Source organism: Hippichthys cyanospilos, chromosome 7, assembly GCF_059441005.1.
Source record: "Hippichthys cyanospilos isolate Australia breed blue-spotted pipefish chromosome 7, RoL_Hcya_1.0, whole genome shotgun sequence".
In the NCBI taxonomy this organism is placed as follows: Eukaryota; Metazoa; Chordata; class Actinopteri; order Syngnathiformes; family Syngnathidae; genus Hippichthys; species Hippichthys cyanospilos.
Genome location: NC_142375.1, coordinates 22,845,004 through 22,867,949, shown reverse-complemented (window position 1 = coordinate 22,867,949; position 22,946 = coordinate 22,845,004). Strand labels below are relative to the sequence as shown.

The 22,946-nt window shown below is 41.9% G+C and overlaps 1 protein-coding gene across 3 annotated transcripts in view; it reads left to right on the top strand.

The window, feature by feature from the left end:
- The window catches only part of LOC148421633 (LIM and calponin homology domains-containing protein 1-like), a 28,539-nt gene extending 5,839 nt beyond the window's left edge, over nt 1-22,700 (top strand). For 2 of the 3 annotated variants that reach the window (XM_088419851.1, XM_088419850.1), the window contains exons 3-26: nt 2,978-3,048; nt 3,126-3,195; nt 3,322-3,428; nt 3,582-3,612; nt 3,668-3,778; nt 4,031-4,158; nt 5,034-5,104; nt 5,726-5,924; nt 12,388-12,426; nt 13,334-13,463; nt 13,981-14,129; nt 14,248-14,508; nt 15,405-15,669; nt 16,350-16,637; nt 17,175-17,283; nt 17,460-17,485; nt 17,646-17,759; nt 18,148-18,240; nt 18,353-18,515; nt 18,606-18,705; nt 19,351-19,419; nt 20,249-20,357; nt 20,432-20,534; nt 21,705-22,700. In XM_088419851.1, the coding sequence (XP_088275977.1) occupies nt 2,978-3,048; nt 3,126-3,195; nt 3,322-3,428; nt 3,582-3,612; nt 3,668-3,778; nt 4,031-4,158; nt 5,034-5,104; nt 5,726-5,924; nt 12,388-12,426; nt 13,334-13,463; nt 13,981-14,129; nt 14,248-14,508; nt 15,405-15,669; nt 16,350-16,637; nt 17,175-17,283; nt 17,460-17,485; nt 17,646-17,759; nt 18,148-18,240; nt 18,353-18,515; nt 18,606-18,705; nt 19,351-19,419; nt 20,249-20,357; nt 20,432-20,534; nt 21,705-21,730 (2,832 nt within the window). In that variant the 3' untranslated portion in view covers nt 21,731-22,700. Of the gene's footprint in view, nt 1-2,977; nt 3,049-3,125; nt 3,196-3,321; nt 3,429-3,581; nt 3,613-3,667; nt 3,779-4,030; nt 4,159-5,033; nt 5,105-5,725; nt 5,925-5,985; nt 6,121-7,385; nt 7,713-7,809; nt 8,062-10,705; nt 11,033-11,109; nt 11,356-12,045; nt 12,256-12,387; nt 12,427-13,333; nt 13,464-13,980; nt 14,130-14,247; nt 14,509-15,404; nt 15,670-16,349; nt 16,638-17,174; nt 17,284-17,459; nt 17,486-17,645; nt 17,760-18,147; nt 18,241-18,352; nt 18,516-18,605; nt 18,706-19,350; nt 19,420-20,248; nt 20,358-20,431; nt 20,535-21,704 lie in introns of all 3 variants that reach the window. The other variant, XM_088419852.1, reaches the window with a different exon arrangement.
- Nucleotides 22,701-22,946: the final 246 nt, after the last annotated feature.

Here is a 22,946-nt window from a genome sequence, read left to right as displayed (position 1 = left end):
ATCGAAATGAACAGGTGGACATGTAATAAGTGATGACTGCTATCTAGTGATGAATGGTCATTTTGCAGTTTCAAACTGATTGGGTACGTAAGAAAGCATTTTTAGGATGTCATCCATTTCTGATCTGGACCGTACCCTTGACAGGTTAGGGAAAAAGTTCTCAAATGGGGCTGCCAATACCCCTGGATATATTTTTAAGGTACTTTGGATGTTATGTGAGATTTCAACAGGGTTCCTGTAGGTATCGGCAAATCTAATTTAATGCTAACTATGCCGTGACAAGAACAGTATAGTTTTCTTTTCAAATTAGGAGCAAATTATTTGAAACATCAAGCAACGTATCGGTAGTTTGTCTAAGCGACTCATCTGCAAACGTAGTTCTAAATTTTAATAAATTAGACATGCGCAGCATTTGTTTTTATTACATTTGTTTAGGGTAGATATTTGGAAAGTACAAACTCAAGGGGTCCCGATATGGTACCCTGCAGCGTCACGTTTTCCGCGTTGAATATTTGTGCTGACGCAAGTGTTAGTGCGTTGTGTCCGGATTAGCTGGAATTGTGTCATCAGCAAACACAACAAAGGGATTATTTGTGTCGTCCAGATGCTTGTAGATTTCAGGCTTTAATCTCACACGAACGTAGCAGTCGCCGGAATTATTGACGCAAATCATTTTGTTAACCCTTGTGCGGTGGAAATGATGGAAATCCCGAGAGAATCGAGAGGAAAAAAATACTAGTGAGCAGATGATTAAAACATGCAAAATTTCAAAATGCGACGATTCTGACGTGATTGCAATAGGACGCGCGATATTTTGTGTACAAAAATAGTCGTTGTCCAAATTTTGGACCATATAAAATCTTTAAAATGATAATTTTTGAGATGCAATTTAATAGGCTTTATGACAAAGATTTTCCTGCGATTTTTGCAACATTCCGTTGAGCGGCGGTCAAACTATGTCAGCAAACAGAAAATTCTTTGTTGACTTGTTTCACCTCAAGACAGTAGGTGGCGGTAGAGACTAGTTAACGGCTACGTCTTAAAGTGTCATCATCACTTCACAGGCTACAAACAAAGACAGACCGTGCCATTTTTTCCATTTTTTGTGGGCGTTCATAAATTTAACCTATGTATGTGTACGGATAGAATTGATGCCACTGAACAATTTGAGTGGTTGAAGGAAAAAAAATATTCATCAATATGGATGGAATTCACTACGCGTTTAAAAGCATTTACAAAATTAGGGAAAAAAATGCAATGTGTACTGTATGTAGGGTGTAAGGGTTCATTTGTTTGTTGTTGCAAACATAGATGCAAATTTGCGTTGGCGTCAAGCTAGCAGAGAGAACGCAAAACAATTGGGTTTTAGATGTCCGACCAACTGATAATTCGCTGATGATTTTTTTTTTTTTTTGCAGCAATTTTGAGAACTACTTCTCCAGTCTTTTAAAGACAAATATTACTCTCAGACCTCAGTTTTAGCATTTTGTCCGCCACATGCTAACACTTTGTTCTCTCCTATACGCAAAAATAAGCGCACGCTTAGTAGTCCGGCTCGACTAAATTATGCATGAGCATCCTGTAAATGTTTCAAAAGCCCCGAGTCAAAGCAAGACGCGAGCGGGACGATCGCAATGATGCCAGACAAGAAAGGAAGAGACCAGAAGAGGACGGCGTTGCCGATGGGAAACATCTGGAAGCCTTATATAAGAGGAAGGCGGGGGGGGGGGGGTCACAATAGGTCATATTTTTAGAATTTGCACACATGCAGGGGAGGACGATTGACGCCGGCACACACGTGCGCTGCGTTAAAAAGATAGATTGGGAGTCATGTCATCGATGATCAAAGTGAGGAAGGAGGATGAAGCATGTTTAACCCTTGAGTATATTTTTTGGGACAAATTCTTCCACATTCTATTCCAGGGGTGTCAAACTCATTTTTATTGTGGGCCACATTGTAGTTCTAGTTTCTGTCAGAGGGCCGGTATGACTATGAAGTCAAATCTTTTTTAAATGCTTCTGTAAAACACGCACCAAGTTTTGAAATCAGAGGCCGGCAAAAACTGATTGTGAATTAAAAAATGCTTGCATTTTCTCCCCAGATTTTTAAAAGTTGTAGACAACTTGCAAATTTACTATTTAAGCCAGAAACCTGAAGTCAAATCAGCATTTCGCGGGCCGCATAAAATGACGTGGAGGGCCGGATCTGGCCCCCGGGCCTTGAGTTTGACACCTGTGTTCTATTCAAAGTTTTACATTGTTTTACACTCTGGTGGTGGGATAACCAAGTGGTTGCGCCATGTTAAAATTTGACACGTTGTCATGTTGTCCCAAAAAAAAAAAAAAAACACTCACTATATTTAGGCAGAATGATCAAAACTGTCTTGCAGGTTCTTTTGTAAAAATGGCTGGCATTTAAAAAAAAAAAAGAGAGTTAAAATGGATTTTACACGTATATAGCTGTTATTGGCGGTGAATGAGTTAACTTATTTGCTGCCGGCCCAGTAGAAATGATCTTGAAAAGTAGTGAAAGTTAGTCGTGGAAAAATAACAAAATAAAGTTGTGTTATTTTGAAATAAGATGAAATGCAACATGAATAAAATATTAATAGTCATGTAATGGAGAAGAAAAAAAATACTGTATATTAAAAAAAAGTCAGGCACAAGGAAAATATATAAAATAAAAAAGATTTGGCTTGTTTTGATTTTTAAGCTAATTTCAAGAAAAACTCAATGACACGATTGTTAGCAAGTCAACAGCTAGGCTAGCTATTGCTAAGAATAGCTTTGGACATTTAAATACATTTCCTTGGCTCCAGCTACATTTTGACATTGTCATTAGGTGATTTTAGTAGGGTGAGATCAACCAAAGTGAATGTTCCGAACGTTTCTCGAATGGGTTTTTATTTGTTTTGGTTTGATCGATGTGATGTCAAAGCTAACGCTAGCTCCTGACTTTCCATTTGCTGTCCGGCAGGCGGTGACGGGGAAGAGCTTTGGAGACAAGGACTTCCGCAGCGCATTGGAGAACGGCATCCTGTTATGCGAGTAAGACTGACGACAGCGACGGCAACGCGTCACATGTGCCCCCCCCCCCCCCCTTCTAACATTGGCTGATCACCCAGGCTTCTGAGTGCAATCAAACCTGGCCTGGTCAAGAAGATCAACAGGCTGCCCACCCCAATCGCCGGCCTGGTAATATTTTTTTGATGTGTTTTCATTTTCAGAGCCTTCAAAAAAATCCATAGCAATTTTCGGAGTTCATCATGCAGCATGTGCAAAATTGTTTTCGAGAAATAAAACTTTTCTGTCCTGCTTTAGGACAACCTGTCAGTCTTCCTGCGGGGCTGCGAGGAGCTTGGCCTGAAAGGTTCACAGCTGTTTGACCCGGGTGACCTCCAAGACACCTCCATCCGCGCCAACCTCAAGTAAACGCAGTTTTATTCTGTAATAATATATACAGAGTTTTTATGTTATTTTTAGGAATGCGGATGTTGATGTCTGGACCTTCTAAAAATGACAAAAAAATGTAAAAATACGTCTTGGGGATGGAATGAGTTACTGAGCCCGTTTCCCAATAGGGACTCCGACTGCAGCCGCAAACTGAAAAACGTGAGTTTCCCCGCGTCGGAAACGTAAGCGTTCGAGGCTAATCCCCGGGTTGCAGGTTCTGAATACCGTGTTCTGGCTCGGCAAAGCGGCCGGCGGCCGCGCCTCCTACGGCGGACCCACGCTGGACCTCAAGGAATTTGAGGGTCTGCTGGCAAACATGAAGGTGGTGAGTTTTCTTTTGGGGGCGGTTTTGTTTACTTTGTCTCACGTTTGGTGGAGACAAAATGGACACTTTGACTAATCAGATTCAATAAAACTTGATACTTAAAAGACATCTTGGAAACAGACTTGAATGAGATAAATGTATTTGAGCAGCTGAACTCATAGGAGAAGAGTGAATTTGGAAAGTTATCCCAATTAGTTTTGAGAGTCCTAATAAAGTTATCAAATGCATTTGTGCCCATTCCTGCATTTGTAGGACAGCGAGGAGGCGGCTGACGGCTCGCAGAAGCGCAGCGTTCGAGACAGCGGTTACGACTGCTGGGACTCGGAGCGCAGCGACTCGCTCTCCCCGCCCAGACACACTCGGGACAACTCTCTGGACAGGTCGATCAAGCGCTGACATTTCCCAGTTCCTTTGAAAGCAGCACACGCGATATAATGTCCAGTACTATGCCACTTAGCTACGTAGCTTAGCTACTTACCGTAGCTAATTTTCACCTTAAATCTGAACGCAAAATTTGGTAGGGTTGTTACTTTGCTTTTCATTTGTTACTGAGTTAGCTAACAACAATCACAGTTACTTGTGTGAGCAGCTAGGTTAACATTGTTGCTAACTAGCTACTATTAAGGTCAGATAGTTATATTCTCTGACAATACGAGTTATACTAGTCTTAGTACTAGTTATTCTCTCTATACAATACTAGCTACAGCTTGCTAAGTGACAACATTAAAATCGGACAATTAGTCTGTTGGTTATTTGTTCGTCGGCTAACTAGTTAGCTTGTTCATTTCAGCGGAGTGTTGTAGTTAGCAAAATAGTCCATTTTTTCATGAACACTTGGAGGTCAGCTGACTAACCACAATCATTGTGCATATGATAGCGAGCTAATCACAAGTTAATTTGATGCATGGCTCTGTTGTTTTTATGTAGCTAGGTCGTTTGCCAGTAGTTATTCTTTGTTTTACATTTGGCCAAATAAGTACGCACACACACATATATATATATATATATATATATATATATATATATATATATATACACACACACATGTATTATAACTTAATACTAAATATTTAGCATAGTTTTTCCCTGTTTTAGGGAATGCAACATGTTAGAAATGTTGCTAGCTCTCAAGCAAATTCACAAAAATGTGCTTCTTTGACTTTTCCACATTTGTAGCTTTGTTATGAGTTTTAAACAATAAGACTATTGTAATAATAATTTCAAGATCCATTCATTCATCTTGTTTTTTTGACAGTCTTGACTCGTTTGGCTCGCGTTCTCAACACAGCCCTTCGCCCGATGTGGCCAACCGAAGCAACATGGAAGGTTTGTTCCTATTAGACATATTAAAATGATTCATAAAATATGACTGCCGACACCGTATTTCTCAGAACGCATAAATCTTGTGTTCCATAAATAGATTCAAGCATGTCTGGGGGTTAACCTTGTCGTGTCACGTGGACAGCTGAGCGTGCGTGTGTGTGTCCCAGATGTAGCAGCTGTTGGTCTTAGTCATTAGAGATGTGAAACTTGAACAGCAGCTTTCTTGTCCTTAGCCACAGGAATTTTTTTGTCTCCAATTGCTGTGAAACAAATCCATTCACTCTTATTGCCGGTTTGCTGGTACTTTGTCGGAACAGGCTAGCTAACGAGCATTTGGGTTCATGCAAAAGACTCGTTTTCCCTCCTCACCCTATCATCCATACGTTTCGTTTGACTTCTCTCTGACCTCAGAGGGTCTTACTGTTCTGTATTCCCCTGTTGTTGTTTTTGTCTTGGACAGTTCACGCCTATTTAACTTGTTGTCGTTGCCATGTAATCGTGCAGGTATAATGACAATAAAGCTATCCTATCCTATCGCATCCTCCTATCTTATTAGTTATCTGGGAAAAGCCCGCTAGCTAAGAAACAGTCGGATGTTATTTACAGTTTGTCCTTTAACGCTAGGAAGAGATGGCAACGCGGAAGCGGACGGCGGAAGGAAGCCCGATGTTCAGAAGGACGACATGTCGGCCAGGCGGGCGGCCAGCGGCGAGGCGCGGACCCCGGTACTTTTCAACCAGTTCCTGCCTAACCGGAGCAACGCCGGCCTCTACGTCATGAACGCCAAGCGCAAACCTCACGCCGACGACGGAGACCAGCGCAGGTAGTGACGCTTTTGGAATGTTTTGAAATAAACCAAACCTCCCTAATGTAGCATCAAACAGTCCCGCCGAGGGCAAAAAGAGCGTGACGTGGGCGGGGGATCACCGGGGCCAAAAGGAAGTTTGTGAGAGGACCAGGCTGCAGAGGTTGGAGAAGGCAGGCGTCAAAGTCATGCCTGCCGCCCTTCGCTATGCGAGGTTAGCGTCCGGAGGATTGTGCTTGGACCTTGTCTGCTGAGTTTTCACTGGTTGTGGAACTCATGGTGCTGGTACAAAACCATTAGTTTATTAATCTGATTAATTGATTGGGTAGTGCTGTGTTATTGTTGTTGGCCAACGACTAACTGCTTGAGGATGTTGACTTGTTTGTGGTAGTGGTGGGCATTCAAGAATCAACTGCATCAATACCATCTATGAACGATTGAGTGTTCATTTTACGTTTTTTTTGTTTTTTTTTAGATGTAACTCAAAAGTTAATCAGCCATTCCCAGTGAGGTAGTAAGCTAGTTAATTAGCCAATTGAATTTAATTAGTTACTTAGCTTGTTAACCCACCGTACTTAGTTAGCTAAGTTCAATGCAGGTTATCAATTCAAGAGTTAGTTATTTAATAACAATGAAAGTGAGAAAAGTTAGAAAAGTATTGAGGCCTTTTTTTTTCCAAATGATATTTGTGTTTTACATTTAGGGTAAAAAGTAAAAAGTAAAAAAAAAAAGTAAAAATACTTTTAAAAGTACAAAGTACCGGAAAATTTTACTTAAGTACAATCACGAAATAGTTGTACTTTGTTACTTCTCATCACAGCTTACAGGTTAGTGTGTTTGTGAGTTAGTTAGTTAGATAATTCACTACAATCAAATTAGTTAGCTACCTCAGCTAGCTAACAGTACAATCCAAAGTATCACTTCACAAGAAAGAGGTAGGCTACAATCTGTAGTGTCATTTAGGGGTTCATTAGTTAGTTACTTAATTACAACAAAAGGTTAGTTATTTCTGTAGGTAGCTAACCACTTAACTAATAAGATCTATAATTCTTTAATGATCACTATCCAGTAATCTAACTATCTTACCATCTAACCAAAACTTTCTCTTACTAGCTCGCTTCCCTGCTAACTGCAATCAAAGTAAATTAGTCATTTTGATGTGCGTTAGCAAGACTTGATTGCTAACTAGACAGTTAATGACTTTTAAAATCAAGGAATTTACCAGTTGATAGTCTTTTGTGTAGATAGTACAGTACTTCAGTTTGATATTGACACGAGGAGTAAAATTCTGGGAAATCAGTGGTTTTTGTTTATCCCAATCCTGGCTTGTTTCCTCGGAGGAGCTCTTCATTTTGGCTTTCGAGTCACCGGGATGGATGAATGATCCGAAACTTAATCCCCGCATGTCGCTAACGCTTGTCTTCGCCGCGGACCGCTCGGCATCCCTGACACAATGTTGCCATCCCGTCTTCAACTCAGCCCTTCCTCCCCCTCCGCCACCGCTCGCACCTCGGAAAGACCGGCTTCTCCCAGGATCGTCCTTCGCCGCGATAACGACTTTTTGAACTCGCAAAAATCCGCTTGGGACTCGTCCTCGGACGGGGAGGGCGAGGCGGAGGGCCAGAAAGTACCGGACATTCACAAAGATGACCTGGCCTCCCGACGGGCTCCCCGGGGCCCCGCGGTGCCCAGGGTGCATCAGTTTGTCATGGCGCCGCCGCTGCTCAAATGCAGCAGCAAAGACCAGGAACTCTGGGAAGGCATCAGGCGATCCTCACATGAAACTCTCAAGGACAAGGACGTCAGGTCAGGCCGTGGCGCTCTATACGACTTTGCCTGAGTGTGTGGTGTGTGTTTTTACCACCGTTGTTGGCCTCACTATTTTCTCCCGAACATTGAACAGCGAACCTGAGCAAATCCCTGACATTATTACTCGCCGGCAAGAAAATGAAAAGGAGGAGGACATTGAGGAAGACTCCGGGGATGTAGGAAAGGTTAAAGCCACACCCGACAAGCGGACGGATGACCTGGCTCTCAGACGGGTTCAGGCGAGGCCACGCCCCCTCCTCCGAGACGGTCCAATGAGCGTGAGGTCGGCAGCCATGAGCCAAGCTGATGCGCAGAAGTGGGAAAGGCTTAGAATGAGTGAACCCAGGTGCCCCCCCAAACGCACACGAGAAATCATCTGTGTGTGTATGTGTGTGTTTGCGTGCGTGTCTTCAAGTTGTTTTCCAAACAAATAGACGATAAAGAACTTAATGTGATCATTCTTACACATCTCCAGAGGTACCACATTGTTGTAGATTATAGGTTAAATCAGCAAGATGAGCGCTACCCTGAATAGCCGTCAAAATAAATCTTTAAAGGTACGCCCCCTAGTGGCTGCTTGCTTCCCCTTGAAGGCAGCTTTAAATCTCCTTTAGTTCCCCATCGCTTGGCTCCTTTTGACCACTTTATTTATTCTCCTCATTATTGTGCACTTCATTGCTGTCTGACAGGCTCTGAAAGGGCAGGGAATGTGCCAACCCTTAGTGTGTATGCGTGTGTCATTGTGTGTGTATATGTGTGTGGGCTACAGAGAAAAAAAGAGGTGATTGTTGGCTGTGTGCTGAGGCTTTTGTTTTTTGTCCTCAGGCGCTGATGTCATTAGATCGCACAGAGGATGTTTTGTGCGTTTAAACATCACATGGAGAAAATGGCTGACACGCTAACAATTGCTATGCTAACATCTAGCATGATTTTGTACTCAAGTTGCAAAGACAGATCGATGAGGATTTTCCATCCAAATCGAAGTACTGTAGATGGGTACCATACACGTTTTTAATGGCTAAAATGCTAAGATGCTCATCGGCGAGGTCTCTGAAATGCTATCCTGCTAACGGCTGCTTTGCCTTTGATGTAGCAAAATAGCACTTTTGTACTCAAGTTGCTAAGGAAGCTCAATGAGGATTTTTCCCCAACCCTGTAGCACTGCAAATTCGCGCATTAAAATTTTGAATGGTTAAAATGCTAAGATGCTCATTGTTGCTTTGCTAACATATAACTGGAGTAACTGACACATTGATAAGGATTTTACAAACTGTTCTTAAAAAAACCCTGTCACCCATTAGCAAGATAGCTGATGCTATCCTGTTAACGACTGTGTCGCTACTATATAGCAAACTCCAAAAATCTATCAGGCAGATATACTGGTGTACAATATCCTGCTCTATATCCGGCTGCGTAGCTAACATGCTAACAGTCGCTATGCCTGGATAAAATATCTCATATAGTTTAAAAAGTTAGGATAATAGCTGCTAAAGCAACTTGATTAGGGTTTTTACAAGCTGCCCCAAAGTTAGTTTGGTATTGCAAATGAAAATGGCCAAAATGCTAACAACTGCTATGCTAACACACCGCAAGATGGTGACCTTCTCCAAGTCTGATTCACTGTGTGTGTGTGTCTGTAGCGAGCCTGACCCCGTCCCCGTTTGTCAGGCTTGTCGGGAGAAAACGTACGCCGGTTGCGGACGGGGTCCCGGCAAGTCGGTGCGGTTCGGAGGCGTGACAGAGATGGGGCGGCCAATTGGCACGCCCGAGTCGGGGTTGCTAGGACGACTCCTCTCCCAGGCGACGGTCACCGTGCCTACCGTTGGCCTGGGCTCCCCGCTCTCAGAGCGGGAAGGCAGGTACAAACATGGCCGCCTGCACTGCTGTGAACTGGGGCCGACGATACCGTAGTTTTCTCGGCAGAAGCTTGGAGTGGATACAACATTTCAGCTGCATTTTTTTTTTCCCAGTTTGATTTCTGCTTTCTATCAGAGGAACGCATGCATGATATAGTGAGAAAGTTGTATAATGGTCATATGTACAAATGGAAGGATAAACAATTATAGCTAACAGCGAAAAAAGTGCAATGAGAGAAGAATAACATGTAGCAAGACAGCAACCTGAGTACAAAAAGTGCTTGAGCAGAACAACAATTTGACCGTCACTATTTGGTCAGATACCGAGTAGGAAAATAAAAATGCTTCAATTCTAATATGTTAACGCTTCTTATGCTAACAGATAGCATGATAGCAACCTGAGAAATAATAGAGAAGATAATAAAGCGGATAAATACAGGTTTTGCGGTTTAATTTCAAACTTGCTAACAATATGCTAACATAGCAAACAAAAAACAAGACAGGTTGTGTAATATTTTGTATCGTTTCAAATGAAAATGACTAGTGCTTACCATTGCTGTGCTATCTTTGTGTAAGATCTGGAGTAGATGCACGGGAGTTTCACATTGTGCTTTGTCATCGGCGGTCAAAACACTGGCTGAAATGCCAGCAGGTTAACGGTTGCTATGCTCATGTTTGGAAACAAGGAAGACATTTCTGTTTGGGTATTACAACCGGTGCTTGGTCATTTTAAAATAGTACATTTTTAGATGATAACATCTAACAGGTGCAATGCTAAAAATATTGGCTGATACTAACCACAGTTTAAAAAAAGCACAAAGGAATTTCTAGGCGGATGTTTCCTTTGACTGCATGTATTACAGTTGAGAATGGCTAAAATGCTACCATGCTAGCATTAAATGTTGCTATGCTGACGTTTGGCAACAAGGAAGAAATTTACGTTTGGGTTTTACATCCTGTGCTTGGTAAATCACCAATAATAGTTCTAACAGTTGTGGCTGATCTTAACCACAAGGCATTATTTTATTTTTTAAATGTATCAGACGCATTCTGTTATCATTTTGCATGCGGAGGTTTTGGCTACACGTCATTAGCACCTGTCAGTTTTCCGAGCTTCATGTGACACCCTCGCAGCCTCACAGATGGAGAAGAACCCGGTAGATCTACCTCCATCTTCTCACCCCGCTCTCCGGAGGTTCCTTGCACTCGGACGGAGCTGGACGCTCGTTTGGCTCAGTATGAGATCACTTTGAAGGAGGAAGAAGAGGAGGAGGAGGAAGGAGATGAGAGGATACCGGATATTCAAAAAGATGACATGATGGCCAGACGAACGGGAGTTTTCCAAAAACAGAGCGCGTGTTCGGCGTCTTACAACCACTTCCTGCCTTTGCCCGCCTCCAAATGCAATGTCCAGGTTGCTGGTCCAAGCACCGGGGAAATGGACAGGAACAAAAACGTCAGGTGGGAATGCTCGGACGTGCCAAGTAACCAGCTCGTTAGTGTGGAATTTCAATAGCTCACTGGAGTTTTTGTCACAGAGCGGAAGAAGGGAAAGTTCCAATCCAAAGTCACCCCCGCACTCATATCCATGAGGATGATGAAAACGAGCCTTATTCCAACCCGGAGAAGGATGACATGATGGCTCGCAGGACGGGAAGGCTCCAAAAATCCAGTCCGGCCTTTAGGCGGTTTCTGCCAGTGCCGGGTGTGCTTAAAAAAAACACCATCCAAAGTGTTGGAAACAAGCGGGCGACCCAGTGTGTAGAAAAGATGGTGGGCCAAAGGTACATTTCGGGCTTTGCTGTTGGAACATGCTCTCAAAGAGACTAACCAAGAGATGAGATACTTACGGTCAAGCCGTCGCAAAAAGTCTGCCTTCCCCAAAAATAAAAACTGTTACTTTTGAAAAAAGAATACAGAAAAACTGCAACTTTTCCTTTTTTTTCTCCAATAATCAATTTGTTTTGAATTCATCAATTAATTTTTCCAACTCTAAAATGACAATTTTGTACAATTTTTAATATTGATGTAACAAAATGAAATTCAGTGTGAAATACAGGGTAAAATGACAAAATTTAGCATGATCCACAATCAATTTTTGCTAATTGCTGGGAGAACCACTTTGTGGGGACAAAAAAAACAGTAAATACAGTAAGGGTTTAAAAAAAGTATAATTAGGGTTCGGTAATACTTCATCTGTAATAACGCAAGTGCCACTCGCTGTCGATTGAAAATGACATCATCGCAGGCTCAGGTAACCAATCAGAACTCATCTCAGCCCGCAAGTATAGCCTTGCGCAATAATAGGTGGAATTTTTGATACAGCTCTTGCCCTGGATCGAATAGCATGCGTTGCACCCGATACTGTGTCCCACGCGCGAAAGCGTCACAGCCGTTTGTCGCCAGCATGTTCGCCTGAGGTGCGCATTCACTGGGATGAGGGATTTGATGCATTTGTCTTGCTCGGTGGTCAGCGGTGGCATCCAACCTGCTGAGATTCCGCCCGGGATGGAAAAAGCGGACGAGCAAAAAGATCAGACTGCAAATGTCCCCCCGTCCCAATTGCGTCCGGTTGATGTTATCCCGCCTAGTGGGAAGGCGGAGTTAGGAAAGACCAGTAAGACGGAAGATCCGCCCGGAAAGAAAGCTTCCTGTGTGGGAGGCGATAATCTGCCGCCAATGATGTGAGATTTTTACTCCCGATTTTTACTGCATGTCTTTTTTTTTTTTCCTTTCCGTTCCTTCCATTGATCGGAATATGCTCGTTTAAATTTCTCATGTCCAACATGTTGGGTCACTTCATTTTGTCCTTCCAGGATGAGCCGCCGAGTCGCTTTTGTGTCCGGGGACGCCGAGTAAGTTTGGAGCGGAGATGGACAACTCTCTGCATGCTAACAATAACGACACTAATGTATCCGTACAGCTGAACCTCTGACGTCACTTTTGTGAACAGATTTCGTGTAATTCAGACTGTTGCCACCCTAGAATGTTTTTTAATTGCTTCCGAGTGTAAAAAGAAGCTAAACTTTCTTGCGTAACTGCGGGTTGATGGAACGGCCATCATGTCAACACGTTATTACGCAACATTGTCATGAAAAAAAAGGGGAAGCGCAAGGTAACAAAAAAATGGTTTTAAGTTGGGCAACTCAACAAAATATTTTAAGTTGGCTTTTCAACAAAAAATAAGAGATAACAAAACACATTTATTTGCCCCTTGTGTTGCTCCCCAAATTAAAGATAGGCACCAATACCAAGTATCGTATCGAGGTGATACCTGGCCTTATTTCAAGGTATCGATACTTAGGAATTTTGTTTTTTAAAACTGTATTGGAATAAGTAAGGTTTTCTTTAAAATGCTGTCATTGTTGTCTTTGCGTATCAAAAGTATTTGTGGTATTGGTACTTGGTATCGGTGACTGCACAAGTTGAGTTACCGCGTATGGATGGATGGATGGATGGATGGATGGATGGATGGATATATAGATGGATAGATATGTAAAATGCTAAGTAATGACTTTAGAGGTTCCGCTGTCTTGGTAGCTAAAGCTAACATGACTCAAACTGTTTTTTTCCTGCACATTTGCAAACAAGCAGCTTCTACGATCATCTTTTTCTTTCGATATTTCATTCAAGTTTGCTCACCAAGTTCGTTTGACACTTGCGCTTTGTTGTTTCTTTTGCTCCACAATTCATTTATTGCTTGCCTTCTCTTATCTTATCTACTAGTGCGTATTTTTACAAACCTGGACATTTCCATTTCAGGAGCGTGAGCATGGGTGACATGGTGGACCAGGACGAGGCAGGACATTTGCCCTCGCTCAGCCTGTCACGTTCCGAGCGCATGCACGAGCAGTACAACAATTTCCAAGATGACGATGATCAGTGGCAAAGTGTGAGTCTGTGGAATCTATCTATCTATCTATCTATCTATCTATCTATCTCTCTATCTCTCTATCTATCTATCTATCTATCTATCTATCTATCTATCTATCTATCTATCTATCTATCTATCTATCTATCTATCTATCTATCTATCTATCTCTCTATCTCTATCTCTATATCTCTATCTCTATCTCTAGCTATCTCTATCTCTAGCTATCTCTATCTCTAGCTATCTCTATCTCTAGCTATCTCTATCTATCTATCTATCTATCTCTATCTATCTATCTATCTCTATCTATCTATCTATCTATCTATCTATCTCTATCTATCTATCTAGCTATCTCTATCTATCTATCTATCTATCTATCTATCTATCTATCTATCTATCTATCTATCTATCTATCTATCTATCTATCTCCATCCATCCATCCAAAACAAAAATGAATAAATACAAGAGAAACTGACAGCGCCGGCTTTATTGACTGCACCATTCTTGATTTTCCATGGACCATGCGTTGATTCTCCAGGACTTGGCCCGTTGGAAGAGCCGGCGCCGGTGCGCGTCGCAGGAGCTGATCAAGAAGGAAGAAGAGAGGAAGAGGATGGAGAGGATGAAGGGCGATGGCGGCGACAAGAGGAAGAGCATCAAGACCTATAAGGAGATTGTGGAAGATAAGTAAGCATCATCATAGCTTTTTTTTAAGGCTCCTCGACCGATTTTCCACCACATAAGCAATGATAGTACTCAGTGAGTTTCCTTCACAGCTTGAAAACGTCAACCTTTGCCTTCCCAGGGAGCGGCGAGAGGCGGAGCTGTGCGAGGCGTACCGCAGTGCAGCCACGCCAGAGGAGGCGGCCACGGTTCTGCAACGCTACGCTCTCCGTTTCACAATCAGCGACGCCACGCTGGACTTCTTAAAGCTGCCCCGCTCCGACGAAAACCCAGACACGGCTCGAGACCAAACCCAACAACGGCACAAAACTCTTTGCGAAGACCTCGAGGCAGAATCCACACAGCAGAAGACGGATAAGGACTTACACTGTGGGCTGGGAAAGTAGGTGTTTAGCTTCACGTAAAAGCATCTAACGGAACAGTTTTCGTTCCTTGCCTGAAAAACAATCCGTCTTTTTCAATCTCGGGGCGGGGCTCCCGCACAGCAAGGCAAGGGGCGGAGTTTTCACTATTACGTTTTCAGAGAGTCAATGGAATTGCTCGTTTTTAGGGATGTCGCGACTGGTATCGGTATTTCAGGGTATTGGCACTCCTGATGGCAGCGGATACTTGTATTGGTTGCTCATTTGGAGCGGTTTTGCAATCATAAACTAGAAACTACAAATTCAAAGTATAGAAGTTTCCTGAATTTTTGGAAAAAGGATTTATCCGAATAGATAGGTCTTTATTTAACCCTTTTGCGCTATTCTGTCCTGTCCTTTGATCTTTACATCAGAGGCATTTCACATCAAAGGGAAAGCAGTGAAAGACTGTTCGAGGGAGCTGAAATTTCACCCAGATTATGACAACATGTTCAAAATGGCACAAGTGTCATTGGCAAACGGCAGGAGCGTGGAATCCACTGGCTAACATACTTCACGAATACTGTGGAATAAAATGACCCAAAAATGGTCAAAATAATGCAGAAGAGTTAAAACTCCATTTATTCAGTACCAACCATTTTTAGTCACTCCTTTAGCCGAACACTTAAAAAAAAAAAAGGAAAACACAACGGACCCCCGGGTTACGGCATCCCTAATTTACGTTTTTTTCACGTTACGAAGTAGAATACTAAATTTTTCGTCCCCCTGTCACGGCGTTTAAATTGGTAAATGATGCCTAAAAATAACAGGCGAAAGAGGGACACACCAATGGTCTCCCTTTGTGAAAATCAAATTGTTTATATTTGGTCATACAAGCTTCCTGTACACTGATGGCCACGCCACTCGCCTTCTCTAGAGATTCACTGACCTCAGCGGGCGCACCTGCACCATCCCAAGAGAACCTCAAAGCTCCGGACCAAGCATCTCCTAGCAAAGCTGAAGCAGCACCCAAAGCTGATGCGGAACCCCGACCTAAACCCCCAAAACATAAAACCTCTCCGCCTTACTCCGCAAAGCCCGAGCTTACGCTTCCCTCTGCGCCGCCGCCCCCGCCCTCCAGGCCCGTCCCCCTGCTGGCGGCCAAGCCGTATCGCCAGCCACGCAGCACGCACGGAGTCAAGGTGAGCAAAGGTCGTGACCTTGGGTCTCTTCAAAAGCGTCACACACGGGATGAGAATCTTATGATGTTCTTATCTTGAATTTATAAATGATATACTGGGAAATCTACAATACTCTTGCACAAACCAACAAAAACAGTCCTGAAAAGAGAAAAAAATGAATAAATATAAATAACAGTAAAGGCAAAACTTAAAGACTCCAAACCAAAAATCAGGGAGGTTCGATACCACTTTTTTTCAAGTATTCAACTCTTGACTAGGCACCGATACCATTACCAACAACTGATACTGCTAGTACTTTTATTACTCACATTTTACCCAAAACACAATGCCAATCATTTTAACTCATTCAGTGCAAGCCATTTCCCAGTTACTCTAACGCTTAAAAAATAAATACCTAGGATGGAATCCCTGGAATCTTCAAAGATATGTCAAAATTTGTCTTTATTATCGAACGAGTTAAGATCCGCCTCTTCCATCTAACATTTCCTTAAAATTTCCCACACACCCATTTCCCACCCTCCAAAAACACGCATGGCCGGTGAATTGGACCTGCAATTGGCTGGCTGAGATAGGCGCCAGCTAGCCTGCGACCCTTGTCGGGATAAGCGGCTCTTGAAAACGGATGGTCACTTTGATGAGACATCACGAATACGATTGAATTTTTTTTCTTTGACTCTCAGATGGACGGCCTCGTGCGTGTGAACGGAGACGCGGACATTTCGCCATCGCGTTCGCCCTCAGAGAAGGACATCCCGGTCACGCAGGAGAAGAAGAAGGAGACCCCCGTGATTCCGGAGACACGGGACGGCTCGCCTCCTCCGCCGGCGGCGGCGTCCTCCTCGTCTTCGTCGTCCTTCTCGTCTTCAGCGTCCTCCACCATCAGCTCGCTGTTCACCGGAAGGAACTGCATCACCAAGACCACCATCGTCACCGAACTCACTCAGACGCTGGTGGAGCCGCACGCCCAGGTCACAACACCTCGTCGTGTCTTGTCTTGTCTTGTCATGTTTGCAAACACCCGAAGTGGCCGACATTGAAAGCTGCTTCGATTGTCGCCGAACGGAGTCGGCGGTGTTCACGCCCACAACGGCGCAAACTCCTTATTTCGACTACGCCCGCTTCTGCAAAATGATCAACATCCGGTCAAGCTCACGTCCATGAAAACGTCCACGCACTATTGAAGTGGATTCAGTTAAAATTCTGAAAACAAATTAATCAGTCCATTTTGATGAAAAACATATTTCATGAAGAATAGAATTTAATTTTCTTCTGCAAATTTGGAATCTATACTTGTAAAAATACTCCAAGAGAACGGCTGCCATAGCAAATACCGTTGTCTCAAATAAAGCCGCGAATCGGCACGATAACAGATACTAGCTATCAATATTCGTCCGTCCATAATTCATAATTAGATGATGCAAACACTCATATCCGCGTAGGCCCACTCACAATCTAAACATCTCTTTGTTTATTCACTTACACTGTCATAAACGTTTGACTTGCAGGTGAATGAAAGAGCGACAGTTGAGAAACAGGCAGAGGAAAAATGCACTCGGTCGTCATCATCATCAACTTCAATAACTAGTATACAAGAACATTGTCCAAGTGTCTCAGGTAGGGGGGAAAAAAAAACGTTGTTTTTGTTTTTTTTTTGGGGGGGGGGGTCGCACAACTTTCAATATCTTTATCCTTGTCAAAAAAAAAAGTTATTTTCTGATTTTCATCATCTGATTAATTTCTGATCAATAATCTGGATTTAAAAACGCAGTAACAACTTTTTCCTTCCACAGAGGTCCAAGAGGAAAGCAGTATGAGCGTGAGTACACACATCAAAATGTTGTTTCTCCCTCAACCTCTTCTCCGTCCTTCAATTGGACCGTGTGTTTTTCCCTCGTCTCCGCTTGTCTTCTGACCTTTCCCCTTTTTCTGTCTTCTTGCTGTCTCCACTTGCGTGTGTGATTGTGGAACGGGGCTAGATTGAGACCCCCATGTTGAACTTGGCTAAGCGTGTTAATCACTGGGTCTGGGACCCCAATGAGGAGCGTAAGCGCGTGGAAAAGTGGCAACAGGAGCAGGAGCGCCTCCTACAGGTATACCGATGGTATTGCCTGTGTGTGTGTTTGTGTGAGCCACTATGAATTGTTTGTGCTGACAGATAATATTCTCACTGCGTACGTCTGCATGAAAGGTCTGTGTCGTGGTGCAAATATTCTAACTGCCCCATTTTAAATGGATTTACCCGACCTGGTCGACTTTGATACAAGGTTGTTTACGCTCATGTGACACTGCAGATGGGGAAACACACATCTCACCATGCTAAGTTTTTAGTTTGAAAAGAAAATATTGCAAATTGACCTTTCTGGGAGTAGATTGGAGTGTTTGATTAACCAATTTTGACTTTTTAAAATGACACACACGCTTCCGTACAGTGCTTTTGTTTGTTTTTTTAATTTACTTTGAACTTGTACTTGTTTAAAGGAACAGTACCAGAAGGAGCAGGAGAAGCTGAAGAAGGAATGGGAGAAAGCACAACTGGAAGTACAAGAGGAGGAACGGAAGCACAACGAAGAGGTACGCCCCACTTAAAGGACACCGCCCGCCTACTTTAGGGTCATTTCACAAATGTAGTTCTCAAACAGCGAGGCCGCGAAGAGTAAACACTTACCTCCATTCGCTCCATCAGGAAAAGAAAATCTTGGAGGAGACCGTGGTGCCCCTCCATCCTTGTGTACGATCCACGTCGCCATCTAGCGGAGACAAAAGAAACGCCAGCCATCTTGTACCGCTGCAGCAAAACGGCCACAAAGACAAAGAACAGCATGCGTCCAAGCTGCACTTCATCCAGGGTGAGACTGCATCTGCACCAGTGGTGAATTCCAAAAAATAATAATAATGCCAGGGCCAGCTTCACTTGAATTTTTGATGCCGTCTTATAGACGCCGTCCACGATACAGAGCCAGCCAAGAAGTCTGAAATATGGAAGACGGCCTCTCTGGACCGGAACACTCCGCCGAACCCACCACACGGCGCTAAGAGGTATCCTTAACCTCTTTGTAAATATATATATATATATATATATATATATATATATATATATATATATATATATATATACATACACAAACATTAATGCTGATCATAAGAGCTGAGGGACTACGGTGGAAAAACTACATTTTTACATTTGTTTAGTTGTGGTAGTTTACAGAGGTAATTCTAGTCAACTCTTCTCTAAGATCAACGGTACACCACTAATATTAGTCACTCTAGAACACAGGTGTCAAACTCAAGGCCCGGGGGCCAGAACCGGCCCGCCACATCATTTTATGTGGCCCGACAAATGCTGATTTGATTTCAAGTTTCTTGCTAAACTTGCAGGTTGTCTTAAAAAAAAAACAACAACCTTTTCTGTTCCAAATCTATCTTTTGAACAGTTTTTATCGGCCTCTCATTTCAAAACTAGGTAGGGATGTAAACAAGCAAAAACGGCGTTTATTAGACACTTTTTTCTATTTTTAAGTCCTAAATTTTCAGGATTTTAGAGAAATTCGGGGGTACGTTAAAATTTAAGCTGTTAAGGATGACTGTTAAGGATGCTTTTATAGACTATTTTTAGATGTATTCCATAATAGTAAGAATTGGCACACTAGTTGCCAGCGGCTGAAATTTATGTTTTGACAATAGGCGCGATTCCCACGATGGCATCGCCGGAACACAGCAGCCGTCCTCACGCTTGCCTCCGTCGCCCAGCAGGTAGGAAAAATACCCGTGACACCTTATAGTGAGTCGGATGTACAGTTTACAAGTTTTTACAGTGGAACCTCTACTTACAAACGCCTCTTGCGATGGTGTTTACTGTGGTCTTCTGCTTTTCATCTTTACTTATTTCATCCTGTCACCAATTTACACCGTAGAGCTAACAAACATCAAATTGACATTAGCTACGGCTAACATCATACATGTTCATATCAAAACACATAGCTACATTTGCAACATTCCACTTTGGGCTGTCACGTCTGACGTTAGCGTTGTTAGCACGTGGTTAGCACTTTAGCAATGAAATCACGCGGGAAGCACTTTGCATGGCCCCAAACTAAACTTAATCAAAATGAATGCTCCAAATAATCCAAAAATAAGTATCATTGCTCCTGTGGACTTGGAAATGATTCCTGGATGGCTAGAAATGTAGGATAAAAACATACAAATTAAACGTCCTAAAAAGGTGTCTCATTCTTTCTTTCTCTGCACTCATCATTCACGCACCAGTGAACTGCATTCATATTGTGGACTGCTACAATTAATAAAGGGTTTAGGAGCGTTTTTTATTATGTTACGTGATATATTTTCATTATTAATCACTAATGTGATTCTACTATGGATTTGACGTGAATATGCGTTTTTTAAATTTATTAAAATTAATTTAAAGGGTTGAGGAGCATTTTTAGAATTTTTTTTAAAAAAAATGTAAAAAAAAAATTTTTTTTAAATTCACGTTACGAAATTACTTCTGGAACGAATCAATTTCATGAGTAGACCTACCGCTCCATTTTAAAATATTTATGCATCTTTATGACAACGACAGATGCGTTAGTGGGAAGAGGCAATGCTCGGCTTGTTCTCAGCCGCTGGGAAAAGGAGCGGCCATGATCATCGAAACGCTCGGACTCTTCTTCCACATGCAATGTTTCAAGGTATGAAAACTAACTCCATATAGACAAACTAACATTTCTTGACCGTTCTTGACAAGTTTTCAATATGTGATCAGTGCGGCCTGTGTGAGGGGGAACTGGGAGACCCCTCCACCGGGACAGACGTGAGGATCCGTAACGGACTGCTGAGCTGTCACCAGTGCTACCTCGCATCCCGAGGTGAGAATAGAGATCGGAATATGCCGCGTTATGATTGAATTTGAATCGCGATCACGATATTGGCTGCCACGATTCATTAAGATGATCCTCTGCGATATTAACATTTCAAAGGCTGGCTACAGTACATTTCAAATCAAGCACTGACCAGTAGGGGGTGATGTTTCCCACATGTTTGCATGACAAAAGCTTATGCTTTTCTCACCCCAATATATTATTTACCAGTGTGAAATGGCGTTGAGTTTCTCGCCTGATTCCTAATATATAAAGTGCTAACTGTCAACTGAGACCCATTTTGAAAAAAAAAACAATTGAAATGACCAAAAATGACATTTTGACTGCTAAAAGTAAATAATGAGCTTTGTTTTAAGTAGGCTTCATTTTTTTTCATTGGTTTACAATCAGCAAGAAAGTTAGCTGTGTTGCCCTGTGTGCCAAATTTTTACCATGTCTTAGGGGGAGAATTTGTTTGAACTATTATTTACTTTATTTATTTAGTTTATGTATTTTATATGTAATAAAACAACGTTTCTGTTTTTGAATGATTTTATTTTGAAAATATATTTTAAAGAAATTGCAAAGCAGTGTCATCCTGCTTTTTTTTAAATCTACTTCTTTCATGTTAGGTTTAGGAAATACAGAGTATTTTAATATATAAAAATGAAATAAAATGAAAAATGAGTGTTACAAGCTGTCAATTGTTTTATTTAAAAAACTTGTTTACATTTCAAAAGCTACAACATATTTCTTTAATCAAAACTACAAATGATGAATAAATGAATTTTCTTTTAAAATTTATAAATCCATATACATGGTTATATTTTTTTCAAATAAATATTAAAAAGTTAAATGTTACAGGGCATCACACCAACTATCAAATAGTTTGCATGACACTAACTATCAGTAAAAAACAATCAAGTTCTGTATGGCACTTTAATTGACTGGAGGGTGAAAAAAAAACAGAGTTCATGTGCTTGCACAAGTATGCACACCCCTTATAAATGGTGATGTGGTTGCATTTAGAACAAATTACAATCAAATTCATGTTTGATTGAAGTTGGCACCCCAAATGGAGGACAACTGTTCTCATACAATTAACAAACTGTCCGTATAGCTAGTAAAGACGTGGCCACAATTTGATTCAACCATTCTGTATTTTCTTATTGTTTGCAGGCCGAGGACAGCCGACCACTTTATGATGATGATATTGAACCCCTCGACAACCAACCCTCATATCACTTTACTCAAATATCTATAAGGACCTCACACAATCTAAACATACTGAACATCCTCAGTGCGTTTGTAAGCATTACCAGCGTATTAAACTGTATCATACTGCCCCCATGTGGTCAAGGTGCACAGACCAGGAGCAGATGCAACGTGATGACGTTTAATTCTTGAATTCTATTGAATTATAACATGTTTTTCTTTGTAGTTGAATATCATGGAACGCATTTTTTCGTCATTAAAATACACATTACAACTTTTTTTGGGAGGGTAAGGCTGGTACGGACTGCATACTCTATAAATCTACGAAACAAAAATCATATAGCGTATGTGGAAAAGATGAAGCGCTATGGAGCGGGGGTTCGCCGTACTACAACTGAAATCGTATGCACAAGTTTTAAGTAGGTAGCACGACAGTTTTAATGCCTTACTTTCTCCTTTGTTTTTTTCAATTTGCATGAATATAAATTATTGCAAGGATGAGTTTGACATACAGTTTCCGAACATTTACGTTTGTTGTACGTCTTGCATGTTTGCTTTTGAACTCTTCCCTTTAATCCGTTTTAACCAGTGCCTTACTTCAGTGTGTGTGTGTGTGTGCGTGTGTGTGTGTGTGTGTGTGTGAGAGAGAGAGAGAGGGAGAGAGGCTATTACTGTACACACGGACCTGGAAATGTGTGCGTGAAATGACATGAAATGAAATTCCATGCCAGCAAGTAAAACGAGTGGATTAGCCTCTTCTGCTTCATGTTTTCTCTTATAGAGGTTAAACCAATGACATGTACGCAATACCTGCTGCTTCCCTAGCGTCATTTCATAACATCCAGTTATCCCGTCTCCAACCGCTGTCCCTCTCGGTTTCTCGTTTCTTCTGGCCGAGGAATGCTCTGCTCACCATCTTTTATAGCCCTGTATGTTTGTCAATAAAATTGTCCAAAAATGGACGGTCTTGTTTGTATCGTTATTATTACTTTTATGAAGAATATATGGTGTATGTCGGTGAAATGTATTTTAAAATGATCTTCACAAATATAAACAAATACATAAATGAAAGAATAGCAAATGTTAATGGTTTGTATTTGACAGGACACCTGAAATAACAATTTCCAACCAATGCATTCCATAATATCGCAACTGTAAAAACAACAAAACGTGTATTCACGGGAGCAAAAGTTAGGTCACGTGATT